The 20968-nt window shown below is 37.3% G+C and overlaps 1 protein-coding gene across 16 annotated transcripts in view; it reads right to left on the bottom strand.

Moving 5' to 3' along the window:
- Window positions 1–20968, bottom strand: part of MYT1L (myelin transcription factor 1 like) — a 301704-nt gene that overhangs the window by 75483 nt on the left and 205253 nt on the right. For 6 of the 16 annotated variants that reach the window (XM_054279200.1, XM_054279199.1, XM_054279205.1 and 3 more), the window contains exons 7-8: window positions 6247–7224; window positions 1534–1668 (exon numbers count right to left, since the gene is read on the bottom strand). In XM_054279200.1, the coding sequence (XP_054135175.1) occupies window positions 1534–1668; window positions 6247–7224 (1113 nt within the window). The remainder of the gene's footprint in view (window positions 1–1533; window positions 1669–6246; window positions 7225–20968) is intronic. The other 10 variants (XM_054279203.1, XM_054279210.1, XM_054279207.1 and 7 more) reach the window with 4 other exon arrangements.

Below are 20968 nucleotides of genomic sequence, written 5' to 3'. Positions count from 1 at the left end.
ATTTTCTCACACAAGAAGTGGTCTGGAAGCCTGTATTTAGTTCTCACTCAAAAAAAAAAAAAGATCTAATAAAATCAGTAGATACGTTGACTGAGTTAAGAACTGAATAAAAGCTGTTCAGAGACTTGAGAATTAGACTATGTATACTCATTAAAAGACAACCATCATCATCATCATCACCCCATCATCAGTGTGATAAAATGTGTGTAGATGCAAAAGCTTCACTCTGAAATTCCTAATATTTAAAGCTGTTGTTGAAACATGCTTCACAAGGCCAACATCACAGGAAAAAAAAAGATGAGCTCACCTTTGTCATTTTAGTAGGTACAAGAGCATGCAAACAGTTTAAAGCTATATTCTTCTTTGATTTGCAAAGTCTTCTAAAGAGCTTTTTATTTACCATTTTCAAAAATGATAGAACTTTGAGCAACTGAATAAATATTTGTGTTTCAGAAAATTACAGGGTCTTGGAAAGCAGAGAAATTACTTTATTTTTTTTACTGTATTCAGAGACCAACCAAACTACAGCAAAGTTTCCTAAAGCACTTCCTCATTACGTTACTTCTGGAAGAAGCCGCTGTACCAGGGAAGAGGAGACTTGTTATGTCTGCCACTCTTGCAGTGCTAATCTACTTCTGTTTTCCTGTTCATCAGAATCTACTTTCCTTTGGAAACTGGGGACCATTTTAGTTCTGACCATCTTTACAACACTTCCTTAAGGCTGTTGCAAATTCACTGAGGTTAAGTCTAGAAGTGCTAATGGACAGTGAGGATTTTAGGTCCATATGGAATGAAATCCACAACTCCATTTTAAAACTGGTGTGGAAGATAATTGGATCTCAGCTAGACACTTCCTGATGAAAATCAGCACAGAGTAATTGACTTCAACAGAACTATGCTGATTTCACCAGACAAGGAGGTGACTTCCAGAAAGGAAGCACTCTGCCTTTAGTGGGTGTCCATGAGCTCATATGGGTGAACTTCCTATGCACAGAATTTGCTGACATGGCAGAAAGTTCCACTCATGTGACTGAGAGGGGTTGTTTGCTCAAAATCCTGAGTTCTGTAGCTAAGTAAATAGCCAAATTATTAGTTTTTATAATATGCTCTAGTTTAATATAAATTATGTTTCAGACACAACAATCAAAACGGAAAGGGGTTGCAAGTTTTTCAGGAATAATTATTCCTGTACAAGACAATAAGGACAGTTGATGTGACATTAGCACGCAGAAGCAAAAGCAGTGCACATCTTCTGGAAACCTTTTTCTCTGTTGACTAAATATGTCTATTAAAAAATAACCTAGGATTCTCAAAATCAAAGAATACAGCTTTAAAAGTTGTTCTTTTAGTGTAAAGTTAGTAAAGAATGGAAATGATGGAATAAAGGAAAAAGTATAACACAGAACAGTTGACTAACTTGAGACAAACCATACTGAAAAATGAAATTAATTTTTTAAATAAAAGGTTTAAAAAGCATGCTAGAAAAGTTTTTGTTGTTTTATCCCCAGTTTCCATGAAAGAATGTGAACTTACTTTCTGGAGGGACCCTATCTTTGTGTGGGCATCCTGACAAACTGCGGTGATGGGGGTAAAGCCCCGTTACATGGCCAGTTCCATCACACCCAGGGGTAGGACATTTGCTCTCTTTCTTTTCTGTTCTTGAGGGATCTATAATTTACAACAAATGTGTCAAGTGAATGAGTCTTTTCACATTTCTTTAAGACGGTTCATTTAATCATGTCATTTACTCTTTGGTAAATGTTATTATGAAAACTGGAAAAAAACCCCTTCTACTTCTTATCACAGTTCTGTCACTTTTATCCTGTTATCTTCTTCTCAGACTGCAGGCTCCCATGATCACGGCAATATCCATTCACAGTGATTGGAAAATGACCTTTTTATAGCAAAGCCGTACCATTGTCAATCAATGTTCTGCTGGCAAGCATTAGCTCAAGGGTGAAAGGTCATTTGGAAACTGTTTAGTTGGAGTTTCCCTTCTTTACATTCTTATTTGCCTCACGTGCTAAGGTCTGCAAATGCACTGTCATAGCCGTTCAATGTCCTGAGAGTAGCAAACCCAGCTCTTCAGCATAATGACTCCACAAAAATCCCACTTCCAAGGCACAATGAGGAAATTACTTTTTTTTTCTTTAAATTCCTTACAAAGTGGTAAAATTACATAAATATTCCTTGATCTTCAATAAATTATGGTGGAGTAAACATTGTAATCAGAATTACTGAAAGTATCGCTTGCGTGTAAATCTGGGCCATTACCAGCATGCATATGTAACATTTGAATATTCATATGCTTGAAAGGTTAATGACCTTTTAGAATGTTGCTGGAACTTCTGCCTATAAATCAAAGAAAAGTCTAACTAGACATTTTTTCCACAAAAGTTTTCTGCCAATGATGTAGTGGAATACTGGTGTCATTAACCTGATTTAGAAATTTCTCACATAACTTTATCTGCTTATTTTTTTAACAGAACATGTGTGGAACATCTATTCTTCCAGACAAGCACATGATACAAATTGCATCTTATCATCTTGACCACAGTTGCCAGGTTTCTGACATTATTGCTGGTTTTCATATCAGTATTAAAGGGATGAAATTCAGGATATTCAAACTGCTCCAGTTTTAGCTCAAGATCACCAACATCTTTTTTAGTCCATCATTCCTTCAGTACCCTCATTTAATAATTTTATGTTGCTCTTGTAATTTCTCTGCTTCAGTATTTATGCTTTCATCTCTGTAAATAAGATTTTGCTACTTGTTTTCCAGTAAGCCTTTTATACATTAAATTCCATCCCAGCTTCAACAAACAGAACCCTCAGTACAATAGGGGGAAATTTCAGTACTTGTGGAACTTCACGGACAACCCATTCTTTTCATCATGAATCAATACAATCCAGAGTTCACATTCTGTTTTGTACTTATCTTTCTCTGATTTCCTTCTGGTATGTTTTATATATACTTTTACTTTTTAAGTTCTTCCAAAACAGCTTCATTTTACAGAAAATTTTTAGCTCCTTGTAATGACTCTCCATGTTTTAAACCCATTCTTAAAATATAATACCATACTTAAGCCTTATATTTTGCAAATAGAACTCCTAATTATAATGGTTTTATTTTACTTAACTTGCATTTGGACTGTAGAACACAGATCTTTGTTTCATGCTCTTTAACAACAAATAAACATATAAATCTATCTCCAATGTGCTATACAGTTATCACAACACTTCTGGAAAGACCATTATCTCACACATCAAGAAATTGAAGAAAGAGATCAAGAAGTTAAACCCAAGGCCACAGAAGGAGCAAATGTCAGAGGAGGGATTTGAATTCCTGCCAGATAGGCCTGTGCTGAGACCACTAGAACAGCAAGCCCACAGCTACATACATACACAACTCTAAGCAACTCATCAAGTCAACTACTTTGGGATGTGTAAAAGTATTAGATAAGTGAATAGATAATGTAAATGAAATAGAAATTATGTAAATATAACAATATTCAAGGACTGCAAAAAATGTAGATGATTAATAGACCATAATGGCTTTTTAGAGACTTTAAACTAGAGGAACTTTAGCTACTCGACATTGTTAGAACTCCACCAAAGTCAGTGAAGGTATTGTAATTTAGGGCAGCCGAGGATCTAGACACTTGCATCCTACAGCATCAAGCAAATCCTGCTCTGTATTCAAGTCTACATCATAAAGTTATAGCACGTATCAGAGTCTTAGAGCCTTTATGGTCTAACGAGTCAGAAAAGATGCTGTATACTACTCTTAATGATTTCAAAACTTGCATAAAATTGCACTTGCACAATTTCCCATTGCTTTTAATGGAAGACATTTGAGTAAACTTTTACAACTTTTTACGAAACAATGGATACTGTTCTGTAAATTCTCTTCTGCTGTTTGGGAGAGATATTGCAGTTTTACTGAACTCTGCAACCTTTTCTCACTCCTTGCCACAATGAAAGTATTTCCTGAGTGAAGGGTGTGAAAGGACTTTAAATGGTTTCAAAATGCATAAATTTCAGAAGAGAAACCTGTTTAGAAAGCTTAAAATGGCAGGGGGGGAAATAGTTAGTGGTCCCTTAATGGTTGTTTCAGTGATCTTTGAACCAAAGGCAGTTCTCACTGCAAACCTGTGCTCCCAAGACAGTTTCCACCTAACTATACCATATATCTCTGAAGGCATCTCTTCCACCATTATTTGGAAGATAATATGTGACTGGAGAACAAATGATACAAGCAACTGTCTTACTTCAAGCTTCTTCCCTCAACGACTGCCAGAATGTTTCCCACAGGTTTGTTGTTTTGGTTTGGTTTGGGTTTTTTTTTGTTGAGGTTTTTTTGTTGGGTTTTTTTTGGTTGGAATTTTGTTTTTGTTGGGTTTTTTTGTGCGTGTGTTTTGTTTTGTATTGTTTTAAATAAGGGATTTTTTTTTCTTTTTATATTAAAAAGATCAAGAATTATACTCTCCACAAATTTTCATGGTCCAAACTCCCACAGTATTTAGTCCCTGGTGAGCCTTGGACCTATTACCAATTCAGCCTGCAGCTCCCAAGAAATAGGATGGTTCAAAGAAGCTATAGAATTTACTAAAATAGGATATCCATACATTTCTCACTGTCAGAAATAATATAGGCTTTTTGGAGACAGGAGGCCTATATGCAAAAAGGTTTTCCCAGCTATATACAGACTGGAAAGACTGAACAATACCAGAATTTAAAAACTGTTCTAAATTAATTTTTGTTTGCCATGTTTTCTATGTTTTTGGAGACATATATTCACAGGGAAATGCATTCATAATAGGTCATATATGAATAACATTTAGCACAACATCCACATGGCTATGCAGTAACACACTAACTAAATAAAGCTGTCTTCCCCAAATACCCAAAGTTACTACAGCATACACTGGACTATATATTTGTGGTTAGAACAAACAAACCTTCACTAAAATACATTGCAGCAGTGTTTGACATCAGTAATTTACATGCTTTTCTAAAAGACTGATCATTACTTTTGTTTCAGACTTGTGAAAAATGACCAAAACTTTCTTGGATCAAGATGTTGTCTGTCTGCGTGAATGTCACAGGCAGATTACTTTTTCAAAACAGAGATTTATAAAAAAAGAGGAAAAACGCCCACCATTTTAATTGTAGAAAGCAAACCAAATATTTTTGCAACAAATATAAGATAAACTTAGTCCCTGTTTAGCATCTCCCAAGAAATACAACGTCCTTAACTTCCACTAAAGTCAATGGGAATCAGGGGTGTTTAGTGAATCTCAGGAGGTATTGAACACTTAATACAACATGGCCCTACATATACAGATGTAAACACGTTAAAGAGGGGTGTCATAACATAAACGCACCATCACCATGATTATCCTGCAAATTAAAAGGCATTCTAAAGGTAACCTTTAGTCTGTTGTGACTTTTTTTGTTTGGTTTGGTTTTTATTGTTGGTTTTTTTTTTTTTGTTTTGTTTTGGTTTTTTTTTTGTTTCTCTTGTATTGAATTATGGTCAAGGCAGCACCTTAACTGTTTCCACAATGGAATGAAACCAGTGAAGTGGAATGCACATAAGAAAGAAATTGCTATTGATCTCAGCCCAGGCCACACCATGCCTTGCATAGCAAATGCTTTCCATTACCTTAGTATCTTAAGATAATTAATGTGCAGTCACTGCCTTTATCTTATGTTATCGGTCATTTTGATACTGTTCAATTTCTATCAGGCCATTCTACATTTTAGACAGGAGAGGCTTCATCAATAACTGTCATTTGATGATAATTTTATAAGTCACGATGCCACCTACCCAATTCAATCTGTAATATATGCACTTCATGGCTGATTGACTATCTGCTACATAAACCCCCCCTCTTCAATATAGTTTGCAACAGAATTATCTTTTTTAATTATTGCTATAAAATATATTAAAACCTTGAGAAAAATCTTTGCCTCTTTCAACATGATCTCTTTTTTGTTTCCCTAAGAAGTTGCTTTTTAAATTTAGCCAGTGATATACTGTACATATTTCTAACACTGCAGAATGAGTTCTTTCATTTTATAATCATAGCATGATGCGATTTTACAATCATGTCATACTACAATTTTAAGAAAGTTCACATTATGTGGAATTAATAACTTCATTTCAGAAATCTATGCAAAAACTTAACATGTTAGCTCACACTTTCTCATGACATAACATATGGTATATAGAAATATTACCTTTACCATAATATGGCTTTTTGACATGGCCGTCACTTGGTTTAGGCTTCCTGTCATCTCCAGAAAGGTGTCTTGGAGACTGTTCCTCAAATGATCTCATATTATCCCTCCTTCCAGCTTCCACTGCCATTTTTTCTCTCATGGCTTTTGCTCTCTCTGTTTCCAAAGCAATTGCTTTCTCAAGCAGGGTTAAGTTACCTTTTGTCATATCAAACACTTCTTCAGACCTATCTGAAGTAATAGAGGTGGTATCATCGTCTCTTTCGTGACAACCATCCTCCTTGGCACAGCTAGAAAAAGTCCTAGATCTGGGGCTCAACTGTTCTTCAAGCCTCATTAGGTTCATCATATCAGAGTAATTCCGGTCTGGTGTTCTTCCTTGGAAGTCATCTTCTTGCCTGACATGCTGACGAGTGTTCATGTTTTGCTGTTGATTTCTTTCCTGTGGGTTTGTCTCACTGAGTTTCCTAGCCAGATCAAAACACTGGTTCCTTAAGCACTCCAAACTGCTGAGACATACCTCTTCATCACTCTCCTCCACTATTTTTTCTGTAAGTCCATTGTTCACAGGCTTTCCTAGCATTACAAAGTTCATATTCCTATTGTCTTGCTGTGAAGTATTGTCTGCATAATTTCTGTCATTAATATTTTCTGAAAGCACTACACCATGTCCTTGTGCTAATAATTTAAGGGAGTCCACTGTTTCCCTAACAACATCACTGTCTAAATCTAAACTCAGCTCACTTTTTCGACCGATATTTTCATTTTTGTCACTATCATCTTCCAGACTATTAGATGTATTGCTGTTCATTTCTGATTCTGTCCTGGCTCTGTATGCTGCATCCTCTGCAATTTTGCCAAGATTTAACAATGACTTGGCCACCAGTTCATCGTAATTATCATACTCATCATTATTGTTATCGTCTTTTTCTGTGTCTTGCATTATTCGAGTATTGTGACAATTCATTTGATGGTCTTCTGTATAAAAAACAGAAACAAAGAAAGAAACAAAGAAAGAAAGAAAAAGGAAAAGAAAAGAAAAAAGTGGCTACAATTGGAACTGTTGTTGCAATTGCATGGACAGAAAACAAACTGCATGTCAAATATTGTTAATCATACAGCAATTTTAGAACACTATGGCTGACCCATTTGAACTGAATTCTCTATAGTCCATAGGGCTATTTTTGTTTATTTGCTATTCACATGAATTTCTTTCACAGAACTGATAAGAAAAAGGCAATCAAAATGCTAATTACTACTACTGCTGAATATTATGGCATAAATACTTATGTTTCTCCTTTCACTTCTATATTCACAGTTTTATGGGATTTACCACAATCACATTATTCAGATGACATAATTGCCTATGTTTCCAACTTTTCTCACTCCTGTATTTCCTGTAAATATGGCAGATGGCAAAGGAGTGAGTACTACTGGATTTATTCTCTTAATGATGAATGCCATTCACCAAAAGAGAAACAGTATACTCCAAGAAGGAAAAGTCACATTTTTAACACCATACACACAATTAACACTAGTCGACCAATAGCAATACAAGAAGATTAAAATGGTATTTTACTTAGTGGATCCATCAGTAAAATCAAAATCTCTCAGTTCAACTGTGGAGAAGTTAAGATTTTTAACAGTGTTGTTACATGAAAGGAGGATAGAAGGAATTATATGCACAATATAATTTTGAGTAAATATGCTAGCCCAAATTTTATAGTCACGTATGTGTAATAGGGCTGTTATTCGTACTGTAAAGAATGGTGCAGAGTTACCACATTTTACTCAGCTTTGGTCTAGTAACTGTTGAATAACATAGGGAGGGCTTAATAAGATGGAGCCAATGAGAGGCACTGAGGAGGAGATTCACCTCACCTAATTTTAGACATGAGCAAGGCAGACACCAATACCTACATCTGCATCCACGGTTCTGTCCTCAGTCAGTAAGAGAAGCAGACACTTTATGGACACAGCCCACCTGATCTGGTTAAGATACCTTCTTGAGAATAAAACTGATAACCACTGGAAGTGCCTGTTTCTCTTCATTGACAACAAAGGGACTCAGACTTGATGCCCACCTTAAAGATACCCATACTCAATCTGATGAATATCATTCAGAGAGCATCTTCTGGTATCTCATGTTCACTCAGTTATGTCATTATTAGACCCAAACATACATTCATAATTATGGAGTAGTGAACACTGCATAACTAATATTTTGAAAAGTGGCTACCCAAGATGTATTTCAACATTTTCCAGCACTGGACAAGAAAGTGCCGAGATCTGTCATTACAGTGTCATGCTAGTCCAGTTTTTCAGCTGGTGCAAACTGAAAGAAACCAGTAGAGCTAGGATAATTAACACCTGCTCAAGAGCTAATCCATCAACTTCTGATAGCATCTTTTCAGCTTAGATGTATTTTCAACACTAGTACACCTAAACACATAGCAATTTCTGAAGTGTGGCTCATATTTTAAATTAAACAAATCAAAGTGAGAAATTTCCGGTAGTAGGTGGCTTGTGCACTAACATTTTGGTAATAGGAAATAGTGTTTGATAAAAATAGATTTTATGTCAGTAGTCAAGATAATAAATCAAGAGTTGTATATACAAAGCTAAATAGCACAATAATTAATATTTCAGCCACAAGATAGTATTTCTTCTACACAGTGGTTAGGGATCCTGGGATGATAGTAGGCTGTAGTTAAGCAGCAGAACTGGTTGATGACTAGGCTATGTCTAGAAAAAAAATGCTCTAATGGTAAAATATTATATCTTACATATTATATGCTTAAACACAGAGAAAAGCTAATTAATAAGGAAGATTGTATGGTACTTCTACATCACAAGATATTCCAAGCCCGTAGTGGGTTATCTGTTTATCATAAAAGGTGGTTTTATTTTAGTTGCTATGTTTTTCATGATCATCATAATTCACATTTATCTTTCAGTGCCACAAAAATTAAAGTATCAGGGTATCAGATTTTCAGTGTACAAGTAAGGATTGCCACTTACACTTCCTATTTGAAAAATGTCCATCTTGAATAACTGAATAGAAGAAAGCAATGAAAGATTAGTGGATAGCACAGATAGTCTGTGCTATTTTAAAAGCAAAAACACTAATAATTTTCTAAAGTAAAATGTACAAACAAATCCCACATTAATTTAAACATTAAGGATAAAACGTGGTGCCATGGAGATTGTTCCATAGAAACTGAGGCTTTTGTGGAGCGCTTCTTGTAACTATACTCATGGGCAATCAGATGCAGCAAAAGAACATCAAAGTAATTAAAGAAGCAACAAGCTATAGCTCCAAAATTGCCAGTGCCTTCAAGTTTAGGATGAGATATCCACAAACACTGGTGAAATCAGTCCAAATCTAGCTGTAATATGATACTGAAATACAAAGTAGGAAAAAAAAGAAATTTCCCAAGTCATCCTGAGAACTGCTCAGGTACGCAGTGACTATTATAGGCCAACTTTTGAAACGTGAAAATTTTCAGAGATTGTTTCTTAAAAGAGGGGGATGTGTTTGTAAATGATCACCAAGGAGAGGAATATGTTATACCTTGCCTCCACAAGTGAAAAGTCAAAACATGAATCATTTACCATATGACAGAAGACATCTAAATTCCTTTTGAGTAGGTAAGCTGAGTGAAAGTTATAACTACAGTATTTTTATTCTGTTTGTTTGGCTATATCCTTTTCTGTTCTCCCATCCATTCAGTCATAAAATGAAGAAGGAAAAGGTAGTGGAAGAGAAGAAAGTGTGAAGCACTAATCCCAGACAACAGAGGTGGGAAAGCAAAATATTTCTCATATTTTGATTCTTGGCCTTTTTTTGCATCTCCTTTCTCTAACAACTATTTTACTCATGTCTCTTACCTCCATGCAGCAGTTAATTTCAATGAGGAAGATATTTATGTATGCCATGTCACCCCCTCAATAACAGCTGGATTCTAAGCTTGATCTGGTGAGGTGCCTGTATCATCTGTTTATCAAAATGAAATTTTAAATACTGAATCAGTTTGTTAAGGGTCTTCTAGGAAGTATGTTACAACATCAGCTCTAGGTGAACTATATGCCTTTTCTTTGATTCAGGTCTGTAAAGTTTAATCTTGCTTTCATTTCACATTTTTGCGATTCCTTAGATTTGATCTGTAACTCAGTAACTACCTTTATAGTGTGCTGTTTAATGGCTGTCTGTTAAATGACTGCAAAACCTGGAGAGGTAAAAGATTTACTCTACCCCTTGCATAAGTTTTGGGACCAGTGATGCAAACTGAAGGTTTTTATTTTGTGAAGAGATTGAGTTTGTCTCACAGAGACATAAGCTAGCCAGTTTAGGTGAAGAATGCACAAAGTTATAATATATCCTTTTTATGTTAACTTTAGGGCTGCACGGACAAGGAATATGCAATGCAGTTTAAAAAGAGTATCAGATTATTCTAGCCCTCTTCCACAAAATATCATGACAATTTAGACATTCTAGATTATATAATTTGTTCTTTTTAAACTCTCAGCAGATATAACAAATGGCAGGAAGAAATTATAGTGGAGTAGTGTAGAACAGCTATTAAGAGCTGGAAGCCTTTAGCCATTTCGACAGAAGTGCACTTGTATTGCGCTAAAAAAAGTGAATAATTTGATTTCTTATTGCACCTTTCATCCAAGGATCTCAAAGCACTTTACAAACATTATTTTAAAAAGCCTCACAACACCCCTGTGAGGTAGGTACTTTAACCCCATTTTACAGATGGGAAATTGAGACACAGAGAACTTCAGTGACTCTATGTCATTCCAGAAGTCACAGGAGCCTAAGAATTATAGCCTCTATATCCTTGACTGCTTCCTCCTTTTTTTCCTATCACATCCAATTTTAAACAGTACTTTTTCAGAAGAAATGGCTTGCTGGTTTCAGTGTAGGGAGTCATGCAAAACAGCACCTTCCTTTTGAAAAGGAAAATACACAGCATTTAGATTGAGAGATTCTGCAGAGAGAGGCAATGATACTTCAGAAATAGCAGCTACATTCCTACCAAAGGACAAAGACTTCAGAAACAAGACTTCCCGGAATTGTGGTCTGTGTATCAAATTACTCACTTTTCTTCCAAGAATGGGCAAACATGATGGCTAAGAAGCTAAACCTACATGTGGTCACACAGGCTTCCTGCCCAGATGGATGGTTTCATTATCCAGGCAGCATTTCCTGATTTAAAACACTTCACTGCTCTTGCCACTGCTACTTGTCAACTCCTAAGTGCTCAATACATGATACTACTGCATCACCATTCTTCTCCCTTTAAGCTGTAATGCAAAGTGCATGCACACATCTCCACACTACAGTCTCTGATAGCTGACCTATGAGAAAGATTTAGCAAGACAATATTGGCACAAATGAATTCCAAATCTTAGAAAGTTACAGCGTAATATGGGGAGGGGGATTGTTTGTAAATTAATGTCTCGGGGAGAATCTTGTGAGAAAGAAAACTGAAGAGGTGGAAAACCCACTGAGCTCTCAACTTCTCCACTCCATATGGAAGAAACAGAGGTGTAACTCTCCAAGGACCTAAGCAAGGTCTCCTAAAAGTCTAAACAATCCTACATGGGAGTCTAAACACTCCTACTGACGTGGGATTTGGATTAGAGCCTAAGCATTTGAATATGCCCATTTCAGGGATGCACTAAACTCTGAAATTGACCATGTGCATGAAGAATCCTTTCTTCACCTTTGCAAAATTTCCTAAATTTCTTTTATGCTGGAAGTGCTATAGGTAAAGACCCAAGCAATTTGGTTGTTATAACAATTGGTTCCTTTATGGACCTTATATACTTAGTGAAAGTCAAAAGAAAAATTTAACTGTTCACTTAGTTAATTGATTCTCTCTATAGCTATTCCATTATATTCCATTTTTTATTTTTCCACTTCTCAGCTTGCTACAACTACTTACAATAGTTATAATACTGGGACTTATTGTTTAGACTCTCCTAGAATTATAGTATTCAATTAATAACCAATGCTCAAAATAAAATAAAAGGAGAGTAGAAGCCATTAAGCATGGGAAGGAAGCCCTGAGCTGAAGAACACAGCATGTTACAGTAGGAGTCCGTGTTATAAATTAATAGTGAGGACTACAGTGCATCAAGCCCATATAGACCTTTCAGTATGCACAATTTGCCTTATGTATGTTTTAATTCCTTTTTTTCTGTTATGTTTTGATCTTTTCATTTATTATACGTACTTTTTTATCTGGTTTTGCTTGCTGAAAATTTAAGTACTAACTTCTTTTTTTCTTGTTTCTCTCTTACTTTTCCCTAAGGACTAATCTGAATTTCTTTCCTTTTGTGGAATGATTACTAACACATAAAGACTAACACATAAAGATATTACTTTTTAATTCATCTTCTTGCTAGTTAAACAAATTTTAAAAAGAATATAAATTAATTAATTATTTTGGTATAAAAGCATTTTGAAGATTTAGTTTTCTGTACAAATCAGTGCATTCTTGTCTAAAGGCAGAGGTGTTTTACATAACCAGTGCCCTGAAACACTCCTTTTTGTTTGACCTTTATATGACCTATTATCATGCCTCTGCTTGTGTCACACCTGCATGAATAGCAAGCATCCTGATCTACAAATGTTCACACTAAGTATTGGTACAATATGGATGTTCTTACTTGGGTTATTCCTATTAACATAAAGACAGAGAGCACCAGGTAAAACAGAGCAAAATACTTTTAAAATTTTCTGTCATTTGTTATTCATCCATGTTTTCCCAATCCAAATCCCTATGAGCTACCTGTATCAGTAGAGTTTTGGAAAATGATCTAAGGATATCTGACAGGTCTTCTGACAAGATCATGACTGAGGTAACTTTGCTTCAAGTGCCAGGCTGCAAGATCTTCCTAAAGGTTATCTAGGTTCCGACTCAAGCCAATACGTTTGGGATTTTGTCATTTCACCATGAGATACTGTTTGCCTTTCTTTGATCTTCAGAGACTGTCACATGCTATTGACAGTGCACTGCTGCCACGGAATCAAGCAGTATGTGAGGCTGGAAGGGACCTCGAGAGGCTTTGTGGTACAACACCTGCTCAATAAAAGTGCCAACTCAGAGCACTTATCAGGGCCCTGTTCTGCTAGTTCAGCTTTAAGGGTCTTCCAGGATAGAAATACCACAGCATCTCTGGGAATGCTATTCCAGGGTTTGACCACTGTCATAATCAGAAATTCACCCTTATTTCTAAATGGATTTATTTTTTGTTACAACTTACGTCTTGTCTCTTGCTACACACTAACATCTTATGTCTACTCTCTATACAAATAGCTGAAGCCTAAGTTCTCCCCTTAGCTTTTTCTTCCTCAAGTGAACAAACTAGGTTTTTTTTCAGTGTTTCTGCACATCATGTGGTCCAGCTCTTTAATCATCCTGGTTGTTCATCACTGGACTCCAATATTTCAAGACTTGTGCTGATGGACAAAATTATGTCTTTGCAGCATCATGTGATGGATGCTCCAAAACTGGACCTATTACTCCACATAAAAAGTGTAAGTACTACATAAAATGGAATAATAATTTCTTTTCCTTTTGGTTTCTGTTTCTCAAGTCTTTTCATCCTGACAGCCAAGTATTATTTCCAAAAGTCAAAAGGCATTTAATTTTCTGGGAATTATCTTGTTTTCCTCCACCACAGAGACAGCAGAAAATACTTTTTGTTTACATACAGGTGTGCTTTTAAGTAGGAAAGGTCCTTGATTGGTATGAAGCCTTGTTTGGTTTGCGGTATCTGCAATATTTGGTATAAAGACATATGTTTAGGTTTGAGAAGAAATGTGCTAAGATTATCTGTGAACAGAAGTGGATATGCTGGGTTTGAAAGGGCAGGAAATTTAGCCAGTCACTCCCACCTGGTCCACACTTCTTTGTGAATCAGGTTCAGGCAGCCCTTAATTGTTTTAACTTGACTTCTGTCTGGGCAGATAATGAGATGGCTTTAGCTGATGACTGGCATTCATTTCATCCTACTTTTTCTCCCCAGGAAGTCAATATGAGGGAGGCAAGATATTTTATCTCACAGCTTTATAATGATTCAATGGAGTTTGGCAGTTTCTTGCCTTCTCTCAGGGTTCCACAGCTCAGCAGGGCGCCAGGGAATGAGGAAGCCAAAGCTATTCTCCAGATACTGGGATACAGCAGAAAGACAGCAGGGGAGCAGAGGACCAGCTGCACTGATGGCACAACACCCACTCAGAGAGCTCCTGGTGTGGAGCTTCTCATGGGGCTATTCCCAGGAGTGCTCCAGAAACAGTGACCTGTGCCTACATCCCCCCTCTCCATATTCATTGCTTTACAAAGGATGCAGCCTGAAGAACACATTTTTCAGTTCATAAAGCAATATTTTCTTTCTCACTGAGACAAGAGGTTGGACTCCTTAGTATAGGGATACATAATATCTTTTTACTGGTTTTTTTTCAGCTCAGATCTCTGACTCAGTGTCAGGCCATGTCTCCGTATGAGCTACTCATATAGATTCCATTTACAACTAATGGACAAAAACATGCATCCTGGGATATGATTTTTCATCCTAACTTAGGTATCCATAGTAGATTGGCTGAATTATCCCCCAGAAGTGACTATTTATCTTGATTCATTATGAATTAAACTGAGGGGGTGAATCCTATCCGTATTGCTTTCACTCAAAATTTTCAAGTTGATCCGTGCTGAATTTCAATGGTATCTTTAGTATGATACAGTAGGAACTGCTGAGTGAAAGGAATGAGGAGATATCCAAAAGAAACTATCTTTTGGTTGTGTATAGACAAAGATATATCAGGAAAGGCTGATGTGGATGGGATACTACAGATGCTTTGGATGGTATATATGCTCATGACTATAATTTACATTATTGTTTGGTCTCCATTATAAGTTTAATTACTTTTTTATAATTGTGTTTGATTACCAAAAAAAGCCTGTTTGTGCTTTGATAAGCTGACCTGACTGGCCAAAGGGACAGAGGCACATATCACTACCATTTAGAGGATGACAGAACTGCTAAATATGGTATCATTGAAATTTCTTCTTCATGTCTCTCTTTTTATCCCCTCAATGAGTTCAGTGCCAAAGAATCTGGAAAGACAAAGAAATCTACACACACAAGTGCCAGACTTTACTTCATCTGAAATGTAAAGCTTTTAGTTAGGATGTTTGTTTCTTTATTTTTATCCCATCATCTAGCTTTTTAATCTGCATTTGTCTCATTCCCTATGTTCTCATGACAGGGAAGGCTGAGTAATAATCCATAGTATAAGAAGAAAGTAAACACAAAGAATTCTTTACGTCTTTGGCTATAGCCCTCTATTATTAATATTCTCTTCTGTCCGTATTAATTAATGACAGAACAGCAAATGGAGAAGTGGAATGTGATTATTCATGCTGCTATACTCTTAGCGAGGCTCTGGCATGATTTTGACTTGAGTGACTTAGCGGTTTTCCAGCAGTGTCCAGGTGAAGTGAAGAAGTGCTGGTTAGGGACCATTTCTGAGGAGTTTGAATGTGGTGAACGTATTTTGGATGGTAAAAGATTAGCTATGTATGCACCCAAATCATGCCACAGTTGAACTCAGCTTTAAATGACTGGACTATCGTCTGTTTTATTCACTCACATGGATGTAGTCACTGAGTAATGCGACTGAAGGGACAAAGGCAGGAAAACCCATAAGCTGGGATAAATGGAGAACACATTTCAGAAGGAACAAGTAAGGCAAATATAAACCATTTACCATGGGTTTACACAGCAAGGTTTTGGTAGCAGGGTGGGCTACAACTTCCAGCAACTTCCCCCATGTTCAGGAGAGCCAATGCCAGCCAGCTCCACTGCTGGCAAAGGCTGAGCCCATCAATGATGGTAGAAAGATCTTTGTGATAACATATTTTAGAAGGAAAAATACAATTTATTGGGCAGAAGTAAGTGCAGACAGAGAAGAGTTGAGTGAGAATATGTGAGAGGAAGAGGAGGGATAGGAGGTGCTCCAGGCACTGGAGCTGAGATTCCCCACAGCCTGTGGTACGGACCATGGTGAGGCAGCTGTGCCCCTGCAGCCCATGGAGGTCCACGGTGGAGCAGAGATCTGCCTGCAGCCTGTGGAGGAGCCCACATCTGAGCAAGGGCATGCTTGAAGGAGGCTGTGACCCTCTGGGAAGGCTGCAATGAAACAGGCTCCTGCCAGGATCTGTGGCCCTATGGAGAGAGGAGCCCATGGTGGAGCAGGTTTGCTGGCAGGACTGGTGACCCCATGGGGGACCCACACTGGAGGAGTCTGCTCCTGAAGGGCTGCACCCTGCAGAAAGGAACCCATGCTGGAGCAGTGTAAGAACTGAAGCCCATGGGAAAGACTCAAACTGAAATTCATGGAAGACTGTCTCCCATGGGAGGGACCCCACAATTGAACAGGGGAAGGACTCCTTTCCCTGAGAAGGAAGCAGTGGGAGAAACAACCTGTGATGAACTGTCTGTAACCCTCATTCCCTTTCTCCCTGCACCACTGGAGAGAGCTGGCAGACCCTGGAAAAGAGGCTTTATTTTGCTTCTCATTATCCTCCTCTGATTTTCATTGGTAAATTCAAATAATTGCCCCAAGTTGACACTGTTCTGCCTTTGAAGGCAACTGGTGAGTTATCTCTACCTGACTTCATCTCAGCTCAGGAGGGAAATAATAAGAGTGGCTTTAGTGGACACCTGGCATCTAGTGAGAGTCAACCCTGCCCAATCAAGCTACTCCAGTCAGCCAAGTACACAAATACAGGGGACCTCAAAAAAGAGAAAATTGTGACTCAATGGCTCTTAGCAAGCTGCAAAGAGTCTTTAGTACCTTATTTTTATTTGCCATCTATGTGTACATAGCCCATGTGACTGAAGTTTGTAAGAATGAGAGTACCAGAAAGCGGTTAAACGCAGGAAATGTATGCTACAGTACCAGATAGAGATCACCTTTTTTATCCCTATGCCATCTGGAAAGATATTTCCAGCGAGGCTCTTTCAAGTACCTGTCCACCTGAAGACCTCACACTGCTCCCATTTTAGAATTTGAGTGATTTCACACTGCTGTTCAGATCTGCACTGGAATATCTGTCCTGATGATGAAAGCTTGTATCTCTTAAAAGGGGAGTATTTGCTGGACAAATGTAACAACCTACGTATTTACATACATTTCTATACATTTCCAACTAAATATGTACCTACTAGCTATGATGGCAGTGGCTTTGTTGCCAGTGTCACAGGGCCTAAATAGAGTTCAGCAGCACAGCCTCAGTGCATGGCTGAAATCTGTGTGCTGAGAATAACTATCCTCGCAGAAACAAGAAGCAACAAACAAATAAATCAAATAACCACAATAGCCAGTTGTCCAAAATGCACAGAGACAACCTTACACCATACAAAACTAAAACCTGAGTCTGAGTCTGGTTTCAGGATCCTTCAGTCTAGAACCTATTTTGCTGGAGTCCTCTGGTGAAAGTAATGTGTGTGAGATAAAGTCAATATCTTTACTTCTGCCTGAAATTATTTGTGTTGGGTTTTTTTTCACTTTATCATATTGCTCCCTCAAATTTGCCTTTTGTGTGATTATTTTTAGATTCTAGTCTCATTAATTTAACTTTCTGTGCACTAAAGTATCTGAGCCAATGGAATTAACGTATTCAACATGAACTTTTCCTCTCTGTTCCTTTGTATCTGGTGCTGTATTATGTTTTATGACTTAAAATGAATGTATTAAATGGAACTGCATCGAATCCATTCCTAAAACTCAGATAAACTGTGTACATTATTTCTACATTGCCTATCTTCTTGATGTGCAATTTGCAGATTTCAAGTAAAACACTTACTTGCCAGAGGACAGTAATTCTTTCTTTAAAAAGTACAGTACTATTAATTTTAGTTATGCATTTTTTAAACAGTTAGTAATTTGGGTTCATTGCTGTTTGTATCTTATACAGACATCAAGTATAGTTTAAAAATCCTTATTTACAGTATTATAAAAAGTCTGAGAGAGTCCACACATATTGGATGGGGTTCTAAAAGTGCTCTGAATGTGTCTAGCTCTGATTCTACTAATGACAATGATAAAGAATTCTATCATTAAGAAAATAAGACACAGTAAGCTACTTCACATCATGAACTATAGGAAAATGCTCACATACAACCAGGGAGGAGAAAATATAACAGAAAAAAACTGTGCTGCATTGCCTGTCAGTGTGGGTATTTTGTTTAGCCCTGATCTTCCATCTTAAAGCTTTTTAACTGTTAATTTAAAGATTCTTTACTGCAGCTTTCACATCTGTCATTTCCTGCTGTCCATGAAGGAATCCTAACAGCCTATTTCATTTGCTCTCTGCAGTATTCCCATGCTCACTTCTTAAGTGTTTCTTTACATCTTTCTGCATTTTTCTTTCCTGCATAAGCCCTGTCATCCCTTTTACATTTGGAACTTATTGTTTCCATCTCTGGGTCTGAAGACCCTCCAGCTGCTGAATCAAGTTTTTTTCTTAAACTCATACCATATCTTTAATGAGGATTTCAACATAAATCACTTTAAAAAAATCTTACAAATAGCATCAGTAATTTCTAAAACACTTTCAGATTAGTTTTCTCATGTGGCATGTTGTATAGAAAAGAACAATTATATTCCTCTATTTCTTGGTGATACAACTACATCTATATCCATCTGTGCCTTAAACCTGGGAGACACCATAACACCAATCAGTCATTCAAAGCTCTGCTCTGATGTGTACAGCTCCAGCCTTACAAAGCTCTCTGCCTATCTGCTATTTAAGCACCAAAAGATTCTAGACACTGGGTCTTTTCATACATAAGTTTCCAGACAAACCTAATCCACTAGCTATGCTCTAATGTACACCTGAAAGAAAAAGGCTTCCCATGAAGTGTTGCTTTGATTGGCTAGCCTAATTTATAGCCAAGAAAAGAATGGTTTGTTTCCTTCTTCATTTCCCCTGCTCATCCCCATCTGCCCATCGCCCAGGTGAAACACATTGTTTAGTGGGTAACTCACTAAGGAAACAGAAGAGTAAAAGCTCTCATGGTTTATATAGATTTCATATCATATTTCCCAAAAACATTTGCTAGTCACCAGAATAAAAGCTAGACTGGATTCAAGCTCCATTAGGGAGCCAAAAACACAAGAGTAGAGTAAGACCCACACTTTAAGTTCCACACTTTTTTTTAATGCTAACTGGTCATGCAAAAATACAATGTGTTTATTGTAGATGTTATACAAGGACACTTGCCTTGAAGAGAGAAATGCAGTGTCTCTTCACTGTGCCCACGACTGATTTTGTAGCCTAATATTAAGAAGTCAAGCCATAAGATGGTTACAGGGTCCCTGGAGCAAAGACAGAACTCAGCATGGCTTGCATCCTCAGGAGAACGATCCCCTTTGGCCTACAGCCGTCCTTGAGTGCTTTTTCTGGGGTGTGATGGAGCTCCATCACCGTGTGTGAGAGCACTCCCTATGCAATGCAGTCCCTGGTCTAGTGCCCTACCTCCTGTGCTAGGAACAAAGGACATGTGGCATTGAACTCCTGCATCACTTGCTACACTCAGCTCAGGCACCTGCATTACAGATAGGGGCACAATCTTTATTCCATTCTATTGTGAAACATTTATCTTGTTCCATAAATGTAACAGGATCCCTGGATCCTAATCCTAAAATTCCAGTTTCTATTCATCTAAAAGTTGTCCTTTTTGCCTGTATTTCCAGGGAAGGACATTCATAGACTGTGCTCACCAGATAATAAACAAACACTACTATGAAGTTTAGTATACTTTTTGTAAGTCCAACTTCAGCCCTATTCCTAAAAATCATTCCATAATAATGATCTGATATTCTCTATTTCCATTATTACTTTTTACAATATATTTTTCTCTTAATGATCTGAGGGCAAAGTTCTATTCAACACATTGCAATAGAAGAAGAAACAATTTTTAACTTTCCACTGGATGCCAGCCTTAAAGTTGAACAATGTTTCAATTATTGCAGATGACAGAATGACAATATTCTGTAAATCTTCATCCCAGTTTTTTACTTGGTGTCCAAGAAATTGCTTAGCAGATGTATCTTGTTTATACAGAACTCTATAATAAGTGGAGGCAGTTGGTGGAACAATAGATTTGATACAATAGAAATCTGAAGCAAAGTAGTTGCACAGCTTGCCTTAAAGTATATGAATAGTAAGGAATCTCACCACATATGCTTTGTAATGACAGAACCCTAGTCTGACAAGGACCTGAGCAGCTTTGCAAACACTCCTGTGTTAGGTGAAAGGAAGTGTTCATGACACACAGATCTTGCCCTTGTTCTGTCAGCAATCAATCCCTGTCTGTGGAGCACAAGGAGGAGAATGTCTGCTTGATTTGTCTGGTTTTGTAATTGTAAGTTCAGTTCTTCTGTGGCATTACCTTAGTGTCACAGCAATACTAGTACTTACCCTTCCTATTTAATAGTATAGGCTGAAAAATTAAGCTTTTGGGACGATAGAACTATCACATGATGAGTTCACCTAATAAACCCTGACTAAATCTTGAGTTGTCAATCCTGTTAGCTTTCTCTGACAGAGCCACCACAAACTTTTGCTATAGCAATAATGTTTACTGCAGACAGCATACAATATATGACACACACCACACACATGTGGTGGAATGG

Source organism: Melozone crissalis, unplaced genomic scaffold, assembly GCF_028551555.1.
Source record: "Melozone crissalis strain CALT ecotype California unplaced genomic scaffold, PUWL_Pcris_2 ptg000027l_1, whole genome shotgun sequence".
NCBI lineage: Eukaryota > Metazoa > Chordata > Aves > Passeriformes > Passerellidae > Melozone > Melozone crissalis.
The sequence above is the reverse complement of the archived record's forward strand: the minus strand, read 5'-3'. Positions and strand labels throughout refer to the sequence as shown.